Source organism: Zingiber officinale, chromosome 1B (assembly GCF_018446385.1).
Source record: "Zingiber officinale cultivar Zhangliang chromosome 1B, Zo_v1.1, whole genome shotgun sequence".
NCBI classification, from domain to species: Eukaryota; Viridiplantae; Streptophyta; class Magnoliopsida; order Zingiberales; family Zingiberaceae; genus Zingiber; species Zingiber officinale.
This window is the reverse complement of record NC_055986.1, coordinates 157,831,204-157,856,808: the sequence shown is the minus strand read 5'-3', so window position 1 is coordinate 157,856,808 and position 25,605 is coordinate 157,831,204. Positions and strand designations below refer to the sequence as shown.

General features: G+C 37.0%; 1 protein-coding gene across 1 annotated transcript; it reads right to left on the bottom strand.

Moving 5' to 3' along the window:
* Positions 1-3,210: 3,210 nt before the first annotated feature.
* LOC121986101 (deoxynucleoside triphosphate triphosphohydrolase SAMHD1 homolog) lies at positions 3,211-25,200 on the bottom strand. The gene is made up of 19 exons (XM_042539909.1): positions 24,976-25,200; positions 23,489-23,526; positions 23,378-23,400; positions 22,180-22,286; positions 21,578-21,629; positions 21,417-21,501; positions 19,123-19,213; positions 17,679-17,717; positions 17,539-17,606; positions 17,391-17,453; positions 12,738-12,793; positions 12,590-12,663; positions 11,471-11,563; positions 11,291-11,392; positions 4,722-4,802; positions 4,526-4,617; positions 4,408-4,423; positions 3,633-3,743; positions 3,211-3,540 (listed from the first exon to the last, which is right to left on the bottom strand). Exons 1-19 carry the CDS (start codon positions 25,114-25,116, stop codon positions 3,439-3,441), a joined length of 1,434 nt encoding a protein of 477 aa, XP_042395843.1. The 5' UTR covers positions 25,117-25,200; the 3' UTR covers positions 3,211-3,438.
* Between the last annotated feature and the right edge of the window lie 405 nt (positions 25,201-25,605).

Sequence of the window (25,605 nt, the reverse complement as noted above, 5' to 3'; positions counted from 1 at the left end):
CGGAATCGCCGCGTGCTTCCTTCTCATCCGCCAGCATACTCATCCGTAGTCTTCGTCCCTCGGTCGCACCCTGTGCCGACCTTCTTGCTAGCTGCGCCTCTTGCTCCTCGAGCAGTCTTCCGCTCCAGCTTCTCGTCCCTCGGAACCACCGCACGCTTCCTTCTCGTCCGTCGGTGTACTCTTCCGCAGCGCCTCGTCCCTCGGACGCACCGCGTGTCGTCCTTCTCACTAGCTGCATCTTCCGCTCGACTACCTGTGCTCCTAAGTTCCTGCACACTTAGACACAAGGTTAAAAACACACATGACCTAACTTAACTTGTTGTTCACACCAAAACAACCTTGGGGTTCCAACAATCTCCCCCTTTTTGATGTAAGCAACTCAAGTTAAGCTAGGGTAAATAGACATAAAAAATAAACTAACTATTTTTACAATAAAATGTAAAAAGATAGAAAATTTACATTTTTTGTCTACCTCCCTCTAGACTTATACTTTTCCTTCTCCCCCTTTGATCACAAAAAAAATGGGGTTCCGAAAAAAATCTAAGAGTTAAAAAAAAAATTCTAACTTTCTTAACAAAAATTTTAAGTTGAATAACTTAGGCAGAAATGTTTTCTGAGAATTTTTCTAAGTAAAAATTTTATGAAAGAATATTTTTCTCAACATAAGAATATTTCTGAAAAAAATTGTTTAAAACAACTTTTTAAAGCATTATTCAAATTTTAATGCTTATCATAAAGTTAATTAAACATTTTATTTTAATATTTTGACTTTCAAGTAGTGGCGAGGCAGTAGGCTTTCTTGGTTATTAGAGCAACAATCACGTCCTTAGACAAAGCCTCATAAAAAAATTTAATATTTAATTTACTCGCTGAAAGCGCTAACTTTAACATTTTAATTGAAATCAAATTCTCTAAATTTTACATTATGGTATTTAAATTTTCATTTTAGTTTATCATAATTTTCCAAATCACAATTTGAAGCAAAAAATATTGAGCATGCAGAAAATTGTATCATTTCCTTTATTATGTTATTTTCTATTGTTAGTTTATCGAAATTCTTTGATCAACAAGTTGTTGCATGATTTTCCTTTAACCCACTATTCTTTAATAATTTTTTGATTTTTAATTCGCAAAATCCTTTCGATAAAATAATTTATGATTTGCAAGAATCTTTTGATAATATATTTCCTAATTCAAAAAAGTCTTTCGATAATTTATTGATCGAATTAAGCAATTGGTCAGGAGGTGAAGACCATACCTGACTTACCTTGTCGGCTGTTGATTCTCCCCTGTTGGGCTGCTTTCTCCCGACGTTGCTCCCCTTCATTGATGCTCTCGATGCTTTTTGAGCAAGAGCTGATTGTGTCTTCTGATAGATACTCGGCAGTGAGTGCTGTTCCGACAATTTCCTTCGCCTCGGATTCTTCCGACAGTGGTTCGGTGTCCATCGAAGAGTTGGATTCGACTTCAAGTGGTTCTTTGTAGAGCTTCAAGAACTTTTCCCAAAATTCTTTTGCGCTTTTGTATTTTCCGACTCTGTCGAGATCCTGGGCAGGTAATACGCTCAAAAGCCAAGACTCAGCCTTACCGTTTGTTATGAATCCATCACGCTGCTCGTCAGTCCATTGATGCTCCTCAAGTTCTTCTCCTTCTTTGCTTTCGGGCTTATCAAAACCATAGGTCATTATTAACAACAAATTAAAATCGATTTTAAAATAAAGCTCCATCCGTCGCTTCCAAAAAGCGAACTCCCCCTCGAACGTTGGTGGGTAGATGTTCATTCCGGTCATCTCGTTGCTTCAGTCGGCGGTTAGTCCTCCTGAAGCGTTCTAGCTCTGATACCACTTGTTGGACCGTGGCAGCCAGCTAGAAGGGGGGTTGAATAACTTGAAAATAAAACGCAAAACCTTTCTTGAACTCTTAAACTAATACTTGCATAAATTAGCTAAACATAAAGTAAATCAGAAAAGACGAAGCACCAGATTTGACTTGGTTACAACCGAGGAGGTTGTTAATCCAAGGAAAATGATCGTACTAAAAACTCCTTCAGGCGAAGAAGCCTCTTACAACGATGAAGCGCAGAAAACAGAAGCTTAACTACAGAGAAAGCGTACAAGTGTAGAAAGAATGAATTGCTTGAATTGTTCAAAAGCTTCTGGACCAAGGCTGTATTTATAGTCTTGGTCGGGGCGCCCCGAAAGGATTCCGGGCGCCCTGGGGGGATAAAACTTTATCGCCGACGTTCAGATCGCGTTTGACGCGATCTGATCAAAAAGTCAACTCCGGGCGCCCAGAAGGGTTCCGAGCGCCCCGGACAGTTCCAAGCGCCCCAGACTGTTCCAGGCACCCCGGAGGGAAGAGTCAACCCCGTTGACTTTTTCCAGCCCGGGTCTTCTGCTCCGGCTTCATTTGTCTCAGACCGAGTGTTCCGCTCGCTTGGATGATCTCTGCCATCCGGAATAGGGCTCACCCGAACCCAACTTCCGATCTTCTCGAGTAGGCTTCTGCTCCGGCTTCTCGTCCCTCGGAATCGCCGTATGGTTCCTTCTCATCTGCCAGCGTACTCATCCGTAGTCTTCGTCCCTCAGTTTGCCGACCTTCTCGCTAGTTGCGTCTCTTGCTCCTCGAGCAATCTTCTGCTTCGGCTTCTCGTCCCTCGGAACCACCGCACGCTTCCTTTTCATCTGCCGGTGTACTCTTCCGTAGCGCCTCGTTCTTCGGACGCACTACGTGCTTCCTTCTCACTAGCTGCGTCTTCCGCTCGACTACCTGTGCTCCTAAGCTCCTGCACACTTAGACACAAGGTTAAAAATACACAGGACCTAACTTAACTTGTTGTCCACACCAAAACAACCTTGGGATTCCAACACCTAACTCATGATCATTCTCTAAAATTTTTTCTAAAATATTATTAAAAAATATTTAAATATTTTTATAAAATTTATAAATATATAATATAAAGTGTTTAATTGAATTGATCATAATCATTTATTTATTCAGAAGGAAAATACACGCTAATGTCTCTCTTAGACATCCTTAAAAATAGAAACCATTCTTTCCTTAATAATGCTCTCCAGTAAGCTAGGCTTATTTAGAAGTTTATAAAGGGTGACTATTGAATGATGCTAAAAACATACCTATGACGCAACACTTGTGATGGTCAGCTATATGCCTGTAATGCGAGCTGCTTCCAAATACAACAAGAAAGACTCACCGATAAAAAAGGGAGATGCACTAAAAGATCTGATAATATCATTGTCATATAAAGTGATTACATGCATCCTTCTTGTAAAGAATACTATTATATGAGTGACCTTTTGATCATCGTTCCTTTTCTATCAAACTTCGTAGTGCTGTAATATGACGTGCCTGTGATTGTATCATTCAACAATAAGGGAAACTTTTATCTCTGCAAAAAAGTTCGAGCACAAGACAACTCTATGTCCGTCGTTTCTTCTTCTCTGGCGTTTCATGAACTTGAGTTTTGACTCCGTACATTTTCAGTTGGAGATTCTCAAAAGCCTCAGAAACTGCCTCTACCTATTGGGTCAAAGTTTAAAACGTGAAAGAAATGAATCAGCCAAGGAAAATCACATGGAAAATAGGTATATGCCTTGTCTATGTGCTCATACCAATTCTGGTTTCTTGGCATAAACTCTCACAATTCTGTCTTGACAGCAGGCAGGCAGAAGATGGCTGATGCGATCGTCTGTGATGTTAAATTTCTCCTCACTGTAATAATCCTGCCAGCGCTTCGTATATTAGCCAAAAAGACCAAACAACAGCTCTCGAAGCAACAAAAGTATTAGTGTGTTGCTTGGAAGGATTTCATTTTACTTGCATAATATAAGCCTAATCATTAGAAATAGTTAGCACCATTTAATTAGAATGGCTATCAGTAGCTACAACTAATTACGGTGGGAAACTTATGTGACGCCTGGCCGGATTGGCCACACCTAGAATTAGTCGACGTAAGCTGGATACATGTGCCAACTAAAAAAACAAACTAATTACAGGTTTTAATGTATGTTAATTTAAGAGAACTGGTCCTTTTATTTATACACCCTATGCACAATAACAAAGCTTGTATGTTTAACTAACGACTTGCCAAAATCATAACTCCAACGGAAATTAATTTCACCCAGTGTTCAAAATGTGTATTCCTGAAAAAACTAAGCAAGAAACATAATATCTAGAGTCAAATGACTAAAACCTATCAAGTTTGGCTCACTACTTCTAGTTAACTCAGCTTTGCCCAAGTAACTATTCCCCTGTCCCATCATGGATTTAGTCATTACATTTAACTACCAAGAAGATTAAAATGTTCCATAACAATTTTGCATTGATTGAACATCAAAGTTGGAATGCTCAAAAATAATCTTTAGATATGAGAACAAAAATTGTTACCTTGAAAAAGCTGATGCTGGTCACATACCCATGCAAAAATGTAACGACAACTTCAGTGTCCAACCAATGAACTAGAGTCTTATGAAAATCACCAAATACTAAAGCATTATTTTGATACCTCTCAAGAGGGTTGTGTTTCCCTCTAGTCAAATCAATTTTGACATTGCTCACAACAATATCTTCTGCCTTCAAATTTATTCCATTAGCTTTCTGCTAAATGCAAAAGTTTTAGGATGACTGTCAGTATGGTAGTTTGAATCATGTAGTGATGCTTCATAAAAACAACTGTACAGATTCGATTAAGAATGGATTACCTGAGAACATATAATATCTTGTGGAGTGATGTTCTTGAAATGCTCTAGTTTCTCCTTTGGAACAGCATATTCATTGCAGAACTGCCAACAGGAGAGAAGACATGTAAATCAAGCTGCTATGATATCACAGAACAATTGCATCTTCTTTACAAATTTTTGCCAAGCAATTGAAATAGACGTACATGTTCAGTGAACTTTGTGTTGAGGGGGTGGCTCATATTTGGATAAAGGTTAATATGAGGGATGTTATGAAAGAAAAATCTGTTAAGATTTTTCTTAATAAAATTCTGTTAAGATTTTATATAACAGAATTTTGTTGTGATTTTTCATAACAAAATTCTGTTACGATTTTATCGGGTCTGGGGTTTAGCATTATTTATAGGGACTATTGTAAACCTATTGTACAACAACAAAACACAAGAATCATTAGATGTGATTCTCTTATGTGGAGAGAATTATAATAAAGCTTTGGCCGTTTTGTGGAGTAGGCAAGTCGCCGAACCACGGTAACCCTTTTTTTTTTCTTTCTTTCTCTTCTTCTTCTCCTTCCTCGTGTTTGCTCTCCTTTTTGTGCGCCTTTGTTTTGTTGTTCCGCGCGATCTTTTTTCTGTCTTCCTCTTCTTCCGCGGTTTAGAGGTTGAGAGGTATTGCCCTCTCTTTGCGCAACAATTGGTATCAGAGCTACAGATTTTTGACGGATTTCTTCAACATGTTGGGGACGACTTCTACGAAATTTTATATGGTGAAGTTTGACGGAACCAGAAACTTTGGATTATGGCAGAGAAGGGTCAAGGACTTGTTGGTACAATAAGGCATGGTGAAGGCGCTAGGAGACAGAAAACCGAAAAGCATGGAGAGATCAGATTGGGAAGAACTTTAGGCGAAGGCAGTAGCAACAATCAGACTTTGTCTTACGGATAACGTGATGTACCATGTCATGGACGAGGAGTCACCGGTGACAGTTTGGCAAAAGTTGGAAAGCCAATACATGTCAAAATCATTGACAAACAAGCTATATCTCAAGTAGAAATTATTCGGGCTGAAGATGACAGAAGGAACCGATCTGAGCCAGCACATCAACGTATTCAACCAGATTGTAAGTGATCTGAAGCGGGTTGATGTGAAGATCGAAGACGAAGACAAGGCGCTGATGTTGTTGAATTCTCTACCTTCATCTCCTACGTACGAGAATTTGGTTACTACTTGAAACTCTCAAATTGGAGGAGATCACAAGTGCATTGCTAGATTTTCACCAAAGGAAGAAAACAAGCGATGAAATTTCTCAAGGAGAAGGACTTGTGGTAAATAGCAACCAAGAGCGTGGTAGGAGCAAATCTCGACATGGATTGGGTAACAACAACAAGGCTCGTTCTAAATCAAGAAGGAAGAAGGTGATCACGTGCTACAAATGTGGAGGCAAAGGTCATACATATCAAGAGAGATTATCCAGAGATAAAGAAATATGTTGCAGAGAACAAAAGTAGTTCGGCAAAGTCTGCAAACATAGTTGAAGAAGAAAATTCAGAGAGCGGTGATGGAGATATGCTATCAGTTATGTCAAGATCGGAGCAGCTGACGGATGCATGGATTTTAGACTCTGCATGTTCATATCACATAACTCCAAACAAGGATTGGTTTGACACCTATAGAGCAGTGGATTCTGGTTCAGTGTTGATGGGAAACAATGCATCATGCAAAGTTATCGGCATAGGGAATGTCAGAGTCAAGATGTTTGATGGTGTGATCAGAACTTTATGTGATGTTAGATATATACCAGAGCTAAGGAAGAACTTGATCTCACTAGGCACACTGGATAGTATTGGTTGTAATTACAAATCAGTGAGCGGGGTGATAAAAGTCAGCAAGGGAGCTCTGACGGTAATGAAAGGACAAAAGGTAGCAGGAAACATCTACAAGTTGATAGGGACTACAGTTGTAGGTGGAGTCGCCTCGGTGGAGTCTGAATCAGATAGTACTGTCTTGTGGCATATGCGGCTAGGGCATATGGGTGAACGTGGGATGCTAGAACTTCACAAGAGAGATTTGTTGAAGGGTGTCAAGACGTGCAAGCTTGAATTCTGCAAATTCTGTGTTCTTGGGAAACAAAGCAAAGTACAATTCAAGATGACAGCAAACAAGACAAAGGGGATTCTGGACTACATACATACGGATCTCTGGGGACCGGCCAGTATAGCATCACGTGGAGGACACTTGTATTTTGTGAGTTTTACTGATGATTTCTCACGAAAGGTTTGGGTATACTTTATGCGTCACAAGTCAGAAACTTTTACAAAGTTTAAATTGTGGAAAACTGAAGTGGAGAGCCAGACCGGAAGGAAGATCAAATGCCTTAGGTCAAACAATGGGACTGAGTACACGGATTCAAAGTTTCAGGAATTTTGTGAGCAGCATGGGATAATGAGGCATTTCTCGGTTCGCAGAACACCTCAGCAGAACGGGGTAGCGGAAAGGTTGAACAGGACAATTATTAAGAAGGCAAGATGTCTCAGGCTGAATGCAGGGCTTGCAAAGAATTTCTGGGCGGAAACGATTAACATGGCATGTTATCTCATTAATAGATCACCAAGGGCAGCACTAGAAGGCAAAGTATCAGAGGAAGTATAAACAGGGAATCAAGTAGATTACTCTCATCTTCGAGTTTTTGGATGTCCAGCCTATATGCACATATCTAGTGAGGAAAGATCAAAGCTGGATACGAAGTCAAAGCAGTGCATATTTCTGGGGTATCGAAAAGGAGTTAAAGGCTTCAAGCTTTGGGATCCTATGGCAAACAAGGTGGTGATCAGCAGAGATGTGATGTTTGACGAGAAAGTCATGTTACAGCGTACTCAAGAAGAAGGAAAGGAAACACCACAAAGTAATATGGAGAAAGATATTGTGCAGGTGGAGCTAGAGACTCATAACTCTGATGATTCTAGCTCAGAGCACACGGAGCATCACACTATAGCTAGTGGTAGAACAAGACGAGTCGTAAAACCACCCACTAGATACGGATTCGAAGACTTGGTATCTTATCACTAGTAGCGGAGACCCTACATCTTTTCAGGAGGCGATACATAGCTCTGTGAATGATAGGTGGACGGGTGCTATGGCAGAGGAGATGGAGTCGTTGCATAAGAACCAAACGTGGGATCTAGTGGAACTTCCTGAAGGAGAGAAAGCTATAGGGTGCAAGTGGATATTCAAGAAGAAAGAAGCAATGTCAGAGGGAGAAGAAGTCAAGTTTAAGGCTCGGTTGGTAGCAAAGGGGTATTCACAGAGAAAGGGGATTGACTATGAAGAAATTTTCTCTTCGGTAGTAAGACATACGTCAATTAGAGTGGTGTTAGCTTTAGTGGCACATCACAATTTGCATCTTGAGCAAATGGATGTGAAGACGGCATTTCTTCATGGATATTTGGAGGAGCAGATTTTTATGTCACAACCCGAGGGATTTAGTCAGTCCGGACAAGAGCAGTTGGTTTGCAAGTTGAAGAAATCGTTCTATGGATTGAAACAATCTCCTAAGCAATGGTACAAACGTCTTGATTCATACATGATTCAAAACGGATATAGGAGATGTGAGTATGACTGCTAAATATATGTGAAGAACCTTAAAGATGAATCACTGATTTTCTTACTACTATACGTAGATGACATGCTCATTGTTGCGAAGAAGATGAAAGAGGTTAACAAATTGAAAAGACTACTGAGCAAGGAATTTGACATGAAAGATTTGGGAGAGGCAAAGATGATTCTTGGGTTGGAGATTCACAGGGATAGAGCTGCAGGGAGATTATGGTTGTCTCAACGTAGCTATGTGGAGAAGGTACTGGATAGGTTCAACATGAAGAATGCAAAGTCGGTAAGCACACCCCTGGTGCATCACTTCAAGTTATCTAGTACATAGTGTCCAAAGATGGATGACGAGATCCAAGAGATGTCAAAGGTTCCTTATGCCAGTGCAATTGGTTGTCTGATGTATGCCATGGTTTGCACAAGACCAGATTTGGCGCAAGCAGTTAGTATGGTGAGCAAGTTTCTCTCAAATCCTAGTCGACCGCATTGGGATGCAGTGAAATAGATTTTCAGATACTTGAGAAATACAACTGATTATGGCATCATGTTCAATAGACAACCGGAAGATCCTTCAGTTGCTGGATATATAGATGCAGACTATGCAGGAGATTTAGATAACAGGAGGTCTACCAAGATACGTGTTCACTATGGCAGGAGGACCTATTTGTTGGAAATCTATGATACAATCTATTATTGCATTGTCTACTACGGAGTCCGAGTACATGGTAGTAGCTGAAGCAACGAAGGAAGCTTTATAGCTTACAGGGTTGGTCAGAGAACTGGGTGATCAGCAAGGTGGAGTCAAGTTGTTATGCGATAGTTAGAGTGCTGTCTATTTAGCGAAGAATCAAGTGTATCATGCGAGAACCAAGCACATTAATGTGAAGTTTCATAAGATCAGAGAGTTGATTGCTTCTAGGGAAATTCAACTTGAGAAAGTTCACACTGCAGACAATGCTGCAGATATGCTGACAAAGCCAGTGACCACAGAGAAGTTTAAACATTGCTTGAACTTGATCCATATCTCTAGATGCTAGAGGAAGAAAGCCCAGACCCAGAGATCCAGATTGAGTTTTGTTCAGATACTCGTGTTCTTCGAAGGGGTGAATATTCGCCAAGGTGGAGATTGTTGAGGGGGTGACTCATATTTGGATAAAGGTTAATATGAGGGATGTTATGAAAGAAAAATCTGTTAAGATTTTTCTTAATAAAATTCTGTTAAGATTTTATATAACAAAATTTTGTTGTGATTTTCCATAACAAAATTCTGTTACGATTTTATCGGGTCTGGGATTTAGCATTATTTATAGGGACTATTGTAAGCCTATTGTACAACAACAAAACACAAGAATCATTAAATGTGATTCTCTTGTGTAGAGAGAATTCTAATAAAGCTTCAGCCGTTTTGTGGAGTAGGCAAGTCGCCGAACCACGATAACCCTTTTTTTTTTTTCTTTCTCTTCTTCTTCTCCTTCCTCGTGTTTGCTCTCCTTTTTGTACGTCTTTGTCTTGTTGTTCTGCGCGATCTCTTTTCTCTCTTCCTCTTCTTCCGCGGTTTAGAGGTTGAGAGGTATTGCCCTCTCTTTGCGCAACACTTTGGGTGTTATAAAATGTGAGGAATCCAAGTAGTCGGCATTTTCAAGATAGATTTTCCTAAACAATGGAATTAAGCAGCTTCTGGTCTGCTTGCAGCTCATGCTGCAACGAGAAGGATCTGCAAATTTGCTATTCTACTTCTGTATCTCAAGCAAATGAATTTTTATGCAGTTCATTTGTTCTTGTTCTCTAAGACTCAGGAAGAGAGATTTTCCAGACTATATTAATCCCAAGTGTTAGCTCCTATGAGAGAGCATAGCTACCAATTGAAATATAGATCAAACACAAAATTGATACTTCTTTTAACCAGGGGTTATCGGGCTTAGTGGCATAGGCTTCCTCCTGAGATTATGTAGGAAGCTATCGGAGTTAATAACCATTTCTCAAAGTCTCAAAATATTAGCATTCAACCAAAAAAAACAAGATTAATGGAAATAACAACTGAAAAATTTAAGAAATGTAATTTCAAACACTCAATCAGTCCTCTTTTGCTCCACCCTTGACTTCCTCCTCCCTTTCCAGTAACAGAGTCAAAATAAACAGAAATAAACATTCCAAATCAGGAGCAACATAGAAATATCGTTATCAACTGTGGATCAATGATCATGCATATAATAATCAAATTAATTAAAGCATCAGACTACAATCACATTGGATAATGCAAAGATGTATAACCAGTAGAGTGCCACTGTTGGGTGTGTTTGGTAGGGTAGAATCGAATGGATGGGAATGGTATTAAGAATTAAATGAAATGGAATAAAAAAGATAATGATCCACTCCTTTGTTAGTTGCAATAATGAAATGGTATGCCCAGTGAAATTATGCCTTCTATGTCTGACGTGTTTGGCCATTTGATTCCTCTGGTCAACTTGACCTACTTAGTTTGTCTGGTGTATTTAGTGTGCCCATTCTGCCTCATTCAATCATGATACAACACACCCAGTTTAGTCAATTCAACCATCATGTTCAGATCTGTAAATTTGCTTACAACGTATTCCTTTTACTTTATTTGGCTTATGTGCTGGCACTCGTCTTGTGATATGACTGTTATCTCATTTTGTTCTTATGTCTTTGATTGCCACATCTAGCTCATCGGACTCGCCCAGTCTACCTGACCTGAACAGCCTACCTGGTGTTCTAATTCAGCCAGCCCTGAACAGTTCAACCAAGCTATCCACTTCGCTCATTTTATTTATCTAAATTTTAGTTTGAAATAATAAGTCGACTAGTAGTATTATATTTGATAGAGGTGAAATAAAATTTTCCACCTCAAATTCTCAATCATCAAAATTTCCATCTACCTAATGCATCCCAACATCATGCAAGAAATAAGAAATATTACAAAATTCAGACATCAGCAGAACAAAACTTTGGATGCAAAGACAGATGGTTGCCTGATATAAATCCCTACGGCGTATGCGCTGGATTATTTCTTTAGATTCTTTCAGTTTTTTGCTGTCAGCAAACTCAATGGTTTTTAATATTGTGTCGTCCAACTGTCACATAAATGATAAACAAGTAAAATGCATTTGATAATATATGAAGTAATAAATATCCTATAATAACAACAAAACCTTCCAGTATTCAGCAGGATCAAAGGGATATGAAGATATTTTCAGGTAACCATTAGCTTTTACAAGTGCATCCACAGCCATTAGTTCGATGCTCTGAAAAATGTAACAGGAGCAACTAAGTAAATACTTGTGCCATAAAGGCAAGGATGTCAAACTGATGAAGCACAACTTTAATAGGTAATAAAGGACAATTAATATTAAATGGACAACTAATTCTATTTCAAGAAAATGAGAACTTAATGCTTTATTTTAACACATTCATCTTACCTTTGGTTTATGAAATGGAATAGAGAGAGGAATAGCATGATGATTCTTAGGGAATGGAAGTGATAAAGAATGGGATAAAAATATGTATTCTTCAGTTTTGTTCATGAAATGAATAGAGATGGAATAGGATTGTGATTCCTAGGGAATGAATGTGATAAAGAATGGAATAGAATATGTACCCTATAGTTTGGTTCATGATATGAAGTAGATGGATCATTTTCGTTTCGTAAGTAATAAAAAAGGAATAAATCGCCATGATGATAAAATATCCCTTCAGATAATAAGATTCACTGATTACACACAGGCATAAGTTTCAGAAACAAACAAATAAATTGGAGGCTCATCACAATTTCAAACCTAAACTTAAGACAACTGGCTCATTAGCAATTACTGATTTCATTATGGATTTACATGACCATGTGGCTGGCATCAGAGATTAGCAGATGAAACCCATCTTACCAGTTCAACATAGAATAATTCTGGAAAGCTAAAACTCTGACAAAATTGATGACGTAAAAAGCTGAATGAGGATCACTAAGACTGACTACACAGAATACAACTTTCAAATGGTTGAAAGCAATTTAAAATCATGGCAACTCTGTTGATTCATCTCTTCGGTGTTATAACCTATCAAGTTGGTTAGTGTGAATGTGTTTTGGGTCCAAACAAGGCATTTCTGTATGAAATCAACGAATTTTACTAAGAAACAAAAGAAGCTTTTTTAACCAGTAGCCAAATGAAAGCATCTGGTACAATGTCCCATGTATTAATGAGTAAAGGAGCAGTTATGTACACAATCATGCAGAAATACAAGACAGAAGTAATTAGAAGAGGATTGTAAAATAAACAAACCTTTACTTTGGAGTGAGTATACACAGTCCTGTGAAGATCAGCACGTGCCGAAAACAATTTGTGAATACTGAGGTCTGGTACAAAATTGAAAAGCAAGATGACAACTAAAACATTAAGAAAATTTAAAATAGAACACTATGTTACTCACACTCTTTTGCTGGATAGCATATCTCATCACCCATAACACGCATCCCTTCAAACAATCTGCAGAAACAGATAACAAACGGGGAAGTAATAAGCATATATTCTTGAGCGATATTGAGCTGACCTTATAAACATGGAAGGAAACTAGAAAGCTATATGCATTCAAATATGGTAATTTCTATAGTTCCATTATGTCACATCTTCTTAATGATTCTCCAAGCTAATGAGGATCAGTCCTCAGATTCTCAAATTCAAACCCACAAATCATGTAGATGCATAAGGGTGAACCAACCTATTTCCCTCCCACTCAACTTCATGTCTTTTCTTCATGATGAGTCTATACTAACTAGGCACTTCGGCTTCAGTTTTCATTTAAAAAAAAAACAATCACCCATTTTTCACATCCACAATCATGAATATTGTCAGATCAATGATATATGTGCATGATTTGAATGCTTGCCTAAATATTTGAACAAAAATTTTGAGAAATGAAACAACTCAGAACACCAAGTCTTACCAACAGTTGGGGTTTTAAATTCCTATGTCCTTGGATCGGTACCACTTATGCAACAAGATAGATTGATCTGCCTTATGTATCTTGTTACACTTTCATTTAAATTTTAAAATGTGAATTTATTTTTAAGTTTAGAGATTAAATAAGTTGAATTTAACCAAAATCTTGGTTTTTGGTACCTTGATTGAGGCAATGTTAGTATTCTTTGGAGTCTATTAGGTAGGCATTGTGATCACAATTGTGTGGATTCAAACATCAGGTTTAAATTTGAACTCAATTTGACCAATTTTGAAATGAACCAAGATTACTTTAGGTTAGTCTGATTTGGTCATATTTTCTGATTTAGTCCGGAAGTTTTAGAAGTGAACCAACTTATTGATCCCTCCTCTCAGTATCGTAACTCAAAGCTTTCTCTCCCACTTCTTTCTCCCTCCTGATCTCACCACTCTTCATTCATGTTATCGTTGAATCCAGATCGTTGGAGGTTGCATGACTGGGGCCACTGATAAGCCATGTCACCTCCACCGTGACTAGCAGCTAGCCCATTTACTTCTCCACTGCAGATCTTGCTCGTTGATTCCTCGACTTTGTAGCACCACCTGCCCCATTTGCTTCTACACTTCCTCTCCTTGTCCAATAACTTTTTTCTTCTCCTCTTAGATTCTATTCACACTTCCCTGATTTTTAAATTAAGCAAGTTGCCTACCCAAATTGTGATGCAGCATCATGCAATCGGACCTTGGCCAACGATCAATGGATTCCACCCTCCACCAGCCAACCTTACGTGCTTCTCTCTTTCTCTTTACCTTTCTTTGTTCTCTCTCTTGCACACTTCAAAGAGACTAGTAATTCAAGAGATCAATACCTGAGATTTGGGAGTGGCCATCCACTCCTATAGTGAGGTTGACATATTTTCTCCTCACTTTCCTTGATTGGATTCCATCTAGATCTCCCTCTTCAACTTCCCTTGATCATGAGCAATCGACCCCTACGATGGGCAAGTAGTTCTTTGGATTTCTAAGTGTGATTTGTTTATCCAGTTCTTCCAAATCTTGATTATTCATTACTTCTACCATAATTCCAGCAAGATTAGCATGCACTTGAAGGGGATCGACTCTAATTCTATCTGGATTTGAGCATTAGTAAGTGGTGAGTTGTTGGTTATCCCTCTTGCTAGTGTTGTTGTTTCCTGTTCCTGTTGATTTTAGATGATGGTTAGATCCCTTGTTCCTAGAGGTGCTTGAATGTCGGATCATGTGATCCTAATTGTCCCGTGTGATGGGTTTTGATGCTTGTTTAGGCAATCTAAGGATTTTGGGACTGTTTTGTAAAATCATGGGATTTTACTTTGACTTGAATCATGTTGTGTTCGTTGGATCAAGATTGAATCCCATGATTTAAGGTGATGCTTAATCTTGAATGTATTGTTTTTAATGAAATTTTGGGCTCTTTCTAAGTTGTCCTTGGTTTGTGTGTAGAGACTCATCTGGGAGAAGCACTCTGACCTCATTTGACTTGGTTCATCGATTCTACTTGAGGAAGGTAAATTCCTTTCTTGGTCACTACTGTTGTTCCTTGTACATGAAAGTGACACGTGGAAGACTATATATATATATATATATATTGCATATTTACCATGTGGGCTATCTTCTGTGGTCTCATTTGGGGAATGTTTTCAAATTATAAGATGATGCTCTAGTTACTCATCCATTAATGCTTATCTTTTAAATTGCTTCACCTTCCATTCCATTGTTGTTCCATTTTCGATACTTACATACTATAACTTACACTCCGAGATCACCTTTAAATAGCTTGTTAATTTAGCATAACAAAAACTAAATAGCAAGTCCCTTAAATTGATGATATTTTTAAATGTGCAATAACTAAATGTGAAGTGAATAAATGACTATCATAAATGGTGAAATAAATGCTAAATGGTAAATCCTCCAACCCTAGCTTTGATAAGGCCTTCTACTGAATTTGTTGCTCTCGAGGTAATGGTGCAGCGGCAAGGCATCTTCTCAGTTTTCCCGGCATGTAAGGATCGAGTACAGCTTCAATGAATTAACGGATAAATTTCCCTTAATAGACGTTTAACCTTAGAACGCTGGGTTGGGCCGCCCGCTACAAGCGCTTCCCGATTTACCGAAGTGGTCGGTGGGAAACTTTCGTGCTAGTCACCCCAAGATTAGTCGACGTAAACTGGATACCTAATGTCAACTAACATAAAAAAAGATAAGGTCTTCTAGCCACCCATGAGCTACATGGTAGCTTGCATTACATGTGGTTAACTTTCTGTCCATTGCTATATTGTTATTCATCATCGAAGGGTTTTGACCCACATGTGAGATAACAATACTTATATACGAGTGGATATAATAAGAGTGGATAACACTACCTAGAGAGCTTGGCTTTAGTGATATACTAAGAGTGGATCTATTGGTATAGAATAAGCATTCAAATGTGCTAAAGTGAAAATGAATATAAGTTTTAATAACTAATAAGTGATACACAAAGATTGAAAGCTAAATATATGCTTAAGTGAAGCTTTAAAGTTTAAATGCGAATCATAATTCTTGATGCCTTTGAATTCCTTAATAAAAGTATAATTCATTCATATCCTCCACTAAATTTGCAATTTTGTGTTCACTTCATGTTTTCTTTTACCTCTAGATTTGCAAAAGAGCAAGCAATATAGATTCTAATAGACTTCATCTAAGGATAGAGTCGATCAAAGGATACCCAGCTGTGCTGAAAATTGATTTTGTAAATCTGTATTTTTCATTCTTATATTTTCCTTCATAGGTTTTTTACATTCACATTGCCAATATATTCTTCTAATACAAAATAATTCATTCCTTACAGCATCGTACTTTCCTTACATGGTATGTTCTTGCTTATATACAAATTTACTATTTTTCTTTAACAAAATGAATAAAAGGCTACTGTCTTTTAAACTACATAATCCCTGTCTTTTGGGCATCACTCATTTCTAATCATGCAGCCATCTAGCGAGTTGTCACTAGAAAGGCTACCTCCTAGCTCATGGAGTTGTCCCCTCAGGTCATGACAACCTCGAATAGCAATTTCACATTACATGTCTCAGCATGCAATCTTGTGAAAGATAAGAGAATATTAGAGCTGCATTATTCCATAAACAATAAAATAAGAGTATGAAGGTCTATTTTATATCCTTCCACAGAAACCTAATAACATAAGACTTGACAAAATAAATGATGTTTAAAAGATAGTAGAAGTAAAATAAAATAAAATAAGAAATATATTTTAGACCTTAAACAGGTTGTATTTATTGGACATTTATTTTAAAGTGGTCTATTTTTTATCTGCATCAATTATATATGCCAACATATCTGAAACAAAAGCATCCAAGATAAACTATGCAATTATTCTACATTGTTATAATAATAATATCCTTTGTCATGTTGAAGTTCGATAATTGAATATATGATTCTCCCAAAATAGAAAAATAATGCAATCATGGCCAACTATCGGATAGCAACAACCCAAAATGATAACAGTTAGCAATTTGTATTAGTCACACCAATTACGATGTCAATATTGTCTTCATATAACTTAATGTCATATTGCAAGAGTATTTTAAATGGGAGAGTGACATAGCATAAATCCTCAATATCAAACAGGAGCAAGTTATATTATGATACAAGTCATGGATCCAGGTCAAATCATCTTAAATTAAAGTAAGCTCCATACCATCATAAATTTAATTAACTATTGTGTGTATAGATTTTATCCTGCTTAAATAAGAACATCTCAACTAACAATTAAGGAGGTTACATTTATTTAAATTGATTGGTTAACCACTTACCCAAAAGCTAACACTTTGTTAGGAAAGGGATCAATCTATATATTATATATAATCAAACAACTTCCTCATGTATGATTTTGAAAAGGGGAGAGGAACTATTTAAGACCTGATTAGGCTCATCTAGGGATATATTGCTCAGGCTAGGAGGATTTGAACATAGAACAACTTGTTCAACTTGCACAATTAGGAAATGGAACAATCTATGCAGTTACATTTTTAACAATGTTAAATAAGATATTGCATTGGTATCATACCAAAAATAACAAAATATAACAATCAATGATAATGTGGCTTGCCTTTGAAATTGAAAATTACAACCAAGGCCACAAGCTCTGCAGTCACGAGCAATATAATCAAACCTGCAAGCATTGTGATTCCAGAACTTAAAAAATAAGAAGTTTTATCATTGCAGAAGTAATAAGCTTTATCTAGTGCAAAAGTTACTTGTCAACATCAATTCCATTGCGACCATTAGCAACAATGTCATACAGAAATTGCTTCTCTTTCGAACTCTGGGAAGAACATGAAAGTATGTTAGAAAAGGAATTATATGATGCTTCAGCCAGCTAAATAAAAAATCTTACCCTTGGTACAGCAAACTTGGAGCTGGCTACGATCATTTCCTAGTATTAACAGAATTTTCACATTAGTAGTTGAACAATGACCTTGTGACTCACAAACAGAAGTTAACCCCAATAGTCTTAGAACTTAGGAGAAATAACTCTGCATTGTGTTTTTTTTTCAAACAAGATCGATCAAAATTATAAGTCTATTTTTAGGAATTTAGCAAAGAAAAAACCAAAAACAGAATTAAAAATTGATGATTTTGAGAAAGAAAAGATGATGAAAACTCTGAAGGCTCTTTGATGAAAACGAGAAGAAGAGAGGAAGAAAATGAACAAATGACAATAGCAAAAATTTGGGATAGCATTATATTTGCTAGCAAAAAGAAGTTTGATACTCCTAATCCACTCTTTTCTTAAAAAAAAACATTATATTGCCTGATCCAAATTCAGAAAAGAGGGAAAGAGAGGATGCAAAGAATCTAGTCAAAAGCATAGATTTTGAAGCAGAACAGTGCGAGCCTCATTAGTAAAACATGTCTTTCTTTTCAAAGAAATTTGGAGAAAAAAATTAATAATGCAACACTTAAAAGTGTTTGTCATAAGTGAGAAGGCTATTTGCATTCAACATAAATGCAAAATTCATTCACAAAATTAAAACAAGCAAAAAAAAGATTCAATAGACATCACTAAAAACACTATGATCCAAACTGATTCCCCTTATTCGGGTCACCTAAGTAACAGGTCACCTAAATCAAATTCCAATCTGCAAACTATATTAGAACATAACAGTGAGAAGCATAGATTAATAAGATAACATAACTGATGACCTTCCTATTAAGGCACCATCTAGTTAATCATTGTACAAAGTATATTTAGAAAATTTCAAAAAATATAGTAGGTGACATACAACAAGAGGAAAACAATATCTCAACTATTTGAGGCCAATTCCATGAATCTAAGTTGCCATTGAACTCTATATGCAGGTTATTGTTACTATTACTAGGCCATTTACATCTCCTTCAGGTAGAGCACTTTTATGTGCCTTCACTCCCACATCTTTGTAGCGTTTGCTTTATTGCTCAAGACTCTGTCTAGCATGTCTGGTGATAAATATCTTATAGTAAGATAATAGAAAGATCAAATTGGAAGAGTAACTCATGGCACCCCATAACCGTCAGCCAACAAAAGGTTAAAAAGAAAGTAAGACAAAAAGTTGGCACAAATCTCTCCTTATAAACCAAATATACTGTAGTTAAAAATAACAATAAAAGGCATGAGCACTGTATTAACTCAAAATTTTCTTAAAATTTGGATGTTAATTATCTTACAGAATCGTGAAATCACATCATGTACCACATAAATTGATACCATAAAGATGCATATTATGAGAATCAAGGCATATAACTAACACAATATTTGCAATCTTCCATCAAGTAAGGCAGGAAATACACCAATGTCTTACTTTAACTTTTCTAAGATGGTCAGAATCAATTTCAATGTGGTGCTCATCAACCATGTAATCCACCAACTCTATTGACATTTGTTCATGAGTCCTATAACAGTAGAGCCAAAGAATACAATCACTTATTAAGCAATCATAACACCTAAATGTAAAAGTTATGAACAAACTCTACATGCTACAAGAAAACTTGAAACTTTGCAAAATAACTTTAAACGTGGATCTGGTAAAACTTTTCTTAATTGATGTACACTAATCATTTAAATTTGCTCTAGCACTTCGTAGAAGAATTGCAATAGTAATAAAAACTCCATTAAATATTAGCAAACTGGAATGTTTTTGTCAAAATTCTGATCTTTATGAAAGAGGAGGAACATAAAATAAAGAACCTACTAAACATGTATCTGGGCTAACAGTTTGACTTAAGCAAGACAAACAAACAACATTAGGACTCATTAGCAGCTTGGGTACACAAAAGATTGGCTACTTGGAGAAAGGATTTCCTTTGTCTGGGTGGGCAAATAACTCTAATCAATAGCACCTTATTAACAATTGATTATTATCCATCTAGGTCTATGTCTTGCCCGCCTAGGTAATCAGAAAATTGAAGTAGCTTAGAAGAAACATTTTTTTTTGGTAGGTACATCTGAGACTTCAAGAGTGTCATTTGGTATCCTGAATTTGGTTTGCAGGCCTAAGATGCAAGGAGTGACACATCTTGTGAATTTATAATTGTTCAACCTGGAACTACTCTGCAAGTGGTGTAGTAGTGTAGCAATGGCTAACAACGTCTTCTGAAGCATGATGGCAGTCAAAGAGACATACTTTTAATGTAGAAGTTGGATGTGCATCACACCTGATCACAAATTGTCATTTCTGTGGAGAAGTTTTCTAAAAGTCCAAGACTTCTTGTTTCTCTAGAATCATAGTACAGGCCTACATAATGAATCATGCATTACCTTCTACATTGCTGGATGAATTAGTATGCAATCAGATGTGTGAACTGTTCACTGCTTGTGGTGAGAAACAGATCTTTAATAAGTTGGTTTTGCTGTTGCAGTGACCTTTAGCAGACCAGTGAATGGCCCAGACATGCTGGAGTTAAGCAAAAGGGTGAGACATCTTGATCTATATGAAGATGAGGATAAATTCAGTTGGTAGTGGAATATTGATGCTAGTTATTTTCAACTAGTTCAACTTATGGAGGTCTGGCGCACAAGGGTGATCCTATCGCTTTGAACCAATAATCTAGCACTCGCTAGCTCCAAAGAAAGCTCAAATCCTTGCATGGCTGGTTTTGCTTCACAAAGTAAATATGAAAGAGAAGCTCACTTTCAAAAGGGTATGTCTGCCTTACTGTGATTGTATTTTCTGTTCCACAAATGATCAATCAAGTTTGGAAACAAAGGAGCACTTTTTCTTTGTTTTGCCAAGTAGCCAAGATCCAGAATGTCATTCTTGATAGGCTCAAAATTCACAGCCACACTTCTTTCACACCATCAGCAGTGCACAAACAGCTTGCAAAAATTGGAAACACATTGATACATGGGTGACTGTACATGTTATGAACTGTCAGGTGTGAAACAATTTTTAGAAACAGTGACCACTATGTTGGAAATATGTTGGAAAAGTGGGCTGACTTACTTTTGAGATGGAGCTCCAGAGCTCACTGGAAGGAGGGACAACTTCTATTTTAGGTGATAGGATGGTAGTGATTGTCTGTACGGTGAAACTCCACACTGCTAAATATGGATTGCAGGCTCTTGATCAATACTGTCATCTATATTACACAATTTGTATTGGCAACATCTTTCCTGATGTTATGCTAGCCATTTTGGATTTTTTTTAGGCTGATTATTACATTCAGTTTCCACTAACTAGATACATGGTCAGTAAGAATATGCTTTATATTAAGTAAATTGGATGGGTGATCATGTTGTTCACTCTTATCATCTTTCCAAGAAAAATAAAATAAAATAGAGAACCTGAAGGAATGAAAGTAAGTTAGATGTGATCTCTAATTCATTACAACTGTTAAGAGAAGGATTGTCTCAATATCAGTCCAAGAAAGAACTCATCCTGTCATCTCAAGATGTCATTTTAGCATGATCTTTCATGTGTACCTTTCAACAATTTGAACAAAAACCAAAATACTATAGACATGAGAATCACAATTTAATCTAAGATGAAACAAACACTCAAAAATTCATCTATCCACAAACGTGCAGGATAGTAATATCATTTAAACCAAAAGCAGTTAAACAAAACTAATAAACTAGAAGAAACATAAAGATTACCAGTCTGATCCAGGGAGAACTTGAGGAAGAAATTCATGTTCAAATAAGTGACTAAAAGGTCCATGGCCAATGTCATGCAGAAGGCCTAAAATAGAAAAAAATATGAGCAGTTAGAAGATGGAAATACATGGAGGAAATTGATTCATAGAAATCTTATTCACCTGCAAGTTTAACTATCTGGATATCATAGGAATCAATATCAATCTCTGAACCCTGAATGCATGCATTTATAAAATAGTCATTCTCACTAGTAAGCAAACTTGGTTAGCCTGTACAAAAGATTTTACTAAAGAAGGGCACCAATCATAGAGCTATACTCATACAGCCTAATAGACACATTAGGGAAACCTAGATGTAAAGATCCAAAGCAGAGAGACCAATAGATCTATCCTTAGTTTGTCTTTATTCAAAAAATAAATCTGACCAAACAAATACCACCTTTAACTAACATACTGATTAGATCCAACACTAGCAATTGAACACCTTGATACTCTTCTGGAAATGCAAATCAGTATTATTGGTATACAACTCTACATTTAGTATTATTATATTCAGATAAAAATTTAGTACTATTATTATATTAATTAATATTATATTCATATAAAAAATAATAATATTCAGTACTACTGTATTCAGATCAATGCTATTGGACTGTTATGCCAAACACTTCGACAGCATTAATATCATGTCACTTACAGACATATTTAAACCCTTGGTTCATCTTTGCACAATAATCAGATAAAAATTGAGAGCAGAATCATACATGGTATGTTTGAAGAAAGCGAAGTGACTCCCCAGCAAGCCAATAAACACCTAAGGAATGCTCAAATCGTGTGTGCACGGCACCAGGATACACCAAGTATGTGAGACCTGACTTGCATAAAGGAAGGACATCAAAAAAGGCTGCAGGGAGTTGCTGCTTTGATACATACTGGAGAAGATAATCGCCACTATAACTATATGCGTGTAAACAATTGTTACAAATGAGTTTACATTTTCTTTTGACTGTTGACTTGCTATTAAACTTGAGATTATTAAAATCAAACAACTCTTCCACCTGGCGTTTTGTTAGTCTTGCACAGGTTAAATTTGGGATACACATTTCACGAGAGAAATATTTTCTTTTCACCCATAACCTGGCTCAATCGCCAAAGGCAATAACAGAAGTGACATTATCATTATATTATAAACAGACATGCAAGGCATCCCTTTTGTTGCTTAAGTAAGTAACTAATATTCAAAGAGTACTGCTGCTTTAAGAAGAATTTAAAAATATCAAAAATACATGCATAGGTTATCGACTAAGCAACCTACAATCTGACTTGCTTTCCCAAATGGTACTTCTGCAGAACTAAGTGAAAGGTGAATGCAGGTAATTATCTCGAGTTAACTAACTACATATTCAAACTCAAACATAGGTTATATATAAGTGTCAACACCATTGTTTCTCTTTGGTACTTATCAGACAAAGAAGAATTTGCAAATATAAGACTGACAAAGGTTTTAATGTCCCACCTAATCCAGTCCATCAGATGGGTATACTGCCTGATAATAAAGACAGATAAATGTATGTTCATATTAAAGCATGGTTTACTTATCAGTCTCAACACCCTTTTTTATCTTTCTTACTAGTTAGACAAACGAGTAATGCAAAAATAGAAGCCTGCCACCACATAAAAATTGTTTCCTGATATATGTATCACAAGGTCAATTTTGGTCCTTCAAATATTCATTTTATCCAGATTGTTTTCACTAACATCTATATTTTCTAGATTAGCTATGGGTATAGTACCTAATAATTAAGACAAACATTAAAAGAACAGACTAGAGTTTGGTGATTAATTATGGAAAATAATATAGTCAAGGGACCAACATTCAACTTTTTTTAAAAACTTTATTGGTTCAATGATAAAAGAACTCCCCCAGAACTTCTAAGAGAGCCTACAGAGATAGGGGAGTACCTAGCTGCTTAAGATCTCGTAGCCTGTCATTCAAAATAAATTTCTGAGTCAATATAAAACCAAATTAGCATATTATTTCAAAAGGCAAGTTCTATATATGTCAAAAGTCACCTCTGAAACTGTTCGGTGTCAATAAACTTCAAGCTCAACTGCAATAGTAAAGCAAAAAACCCAAGTTCGGTAAGAAACCAATAAGTAATTTGGATGGACACATTGAAAGCTCAGTATTATTCAATATCTAAAAGTTCCAATCTTTGACCTTGAATGGCTAGTCTCTAATGTTGTTAGAATCCAAAATTAAAAACAGAACCAGAAGTGACCTATATCTGCAGGTCGTACATCGTTATCTCATTTGTTGTTTAATAAACCATGCAAGTTTTGAATATGTCAACGATTCTCAAGAAAAATAACACATTAACAATCTTTGACAAGAAGCACTAGCCATATGAAAGCATCACAAAAACATATGAATGTAAAGTAAAGAACATGAATCAAATTGCACAGCAGAACTTTCAAGTTATTCAAATAACAGTTACGGAACATCAAAAAGAGTTAGGAATGCAAAGACCATACAAAGGCCAAATGTCGATGCCACCATTTTCCAAGGAGCTCAATAGTGCATTGAAAGCAAAGTTGAATGTTGAGGAAGTGAAGAGAAAATTGTTTACAACACAGTTTCTAAACACATAAATTCAAACTAGAAAATTCTGATGATAGCTACCTCTTGACCAACAAAGAAGTCAACACCATACTTACTCTTAAGATTTTCAATGACAATTTCTAAGCTGGAGATTTTTTATGCTGAGACTAAGATGATGTCAAGTGTTGACATTTCACCAAGCATCAATTCAAAGTATGACTAGTTCTTTGCATGAAATTCAGGTGGCGTGATGGATAAACCTGGACGGGTGCTAAACATTTATCTCCATGCCTATATTACTTCCTACTCACCTCTCAAGCTATATTGGTTAAGAGCTCTCCAGCTCCAACAAAATTTACTTTTCTTGAAAATTACGCCTAAAACCTGTAAGCGCATTGACAATCATGGCGTCACTATCTCTAGCAAGCTTAACAACATTCTAGCTCAAACCCTTGACTTCAACCTTAAATGCCAACCATGCGGAAATTTTGCTATAAAGGAATTTCCAAGTAAGTGATTGGCCTGCACTAATTCTTCCGCTCCTCTACCTCATCAAAAAGCAATTAAGAAAAAAAAAACAAGGAGCACAACGCTTGGAAGGCATACTATAATACGATTGTAATTAGAAGCAGAAAATGACCAGTAAAAAGATAAAGAAAAAGAAACGCCGTTGAAGGAAGGAGTTGCAATTACAATGCAATCCAAGAAGGGAAGAAAATGCTGAACCAAAATTTCTAGAGAAAGAAGCGCAGTTCCACCAACCACGACTTGCGAAACCGCCCAGAATTGGCCGAAAAAACTAACAAGAAACTCATCTATGCCTCCAAGGCCCCAAATCGACAGGCACAGAAATCAAGAATCACGCGGGCATCAAGAACTCGATCAGAACCAAGAACTCATGAACTCGATCAGAAACCAAGACTCAAGAAATCATAGAACTTAGGTTTTACAGCTGTACCGGATCGAGAGTGATGTTCCCGTGGACGTTATCGAAGACATGTTTCAAGAATCTACGGTCGCCGGCCGCCTCGCCGTCAAGATACAGAGACGGCAGCCGCAGCTGCGGCACCGAACCCCCTTGGTTACAGTACTCACCCATGCCGTTCCAGATTCTTGGGAGAGAGCCAGAAGGACGACAAAGGGAAGGAATGAAGGAAGAATAGGAGTGAAAGTATTTATACCGAAAAGAGTCCGGAGGCAAAGAACCGCTTGCTAGCCACCGTGGGCCGGATAACGTAGGCTAATGAACGGATTTCCGTTGGGGTGGATGCGAAATTATAAATTGGGGATTTTAAGTGTTTTTTATATAATTTTTTTTTAAAATTAACTTTATAGCTATTTAATTTATTTGTAGCGTATGTAAAGGATGTTTATGACAATAGAGAAATTTTAGCCTGCGGTGGTTTATGTACGGTTTTACTGTGGTACTTGCCATGTCAGCGAGAAAATAAAAAAACTGCTCTCCTCTGATCGGCCTGGACCGATCAGGCTCCAACCTGATCGGTCTGGGAGTCTTCTGATCGGTCTGGGAGTCTCCTGATCGGTCTGTGGACCAATCAGGCCCTAGGCTGATCGGTCCCCAGACCGA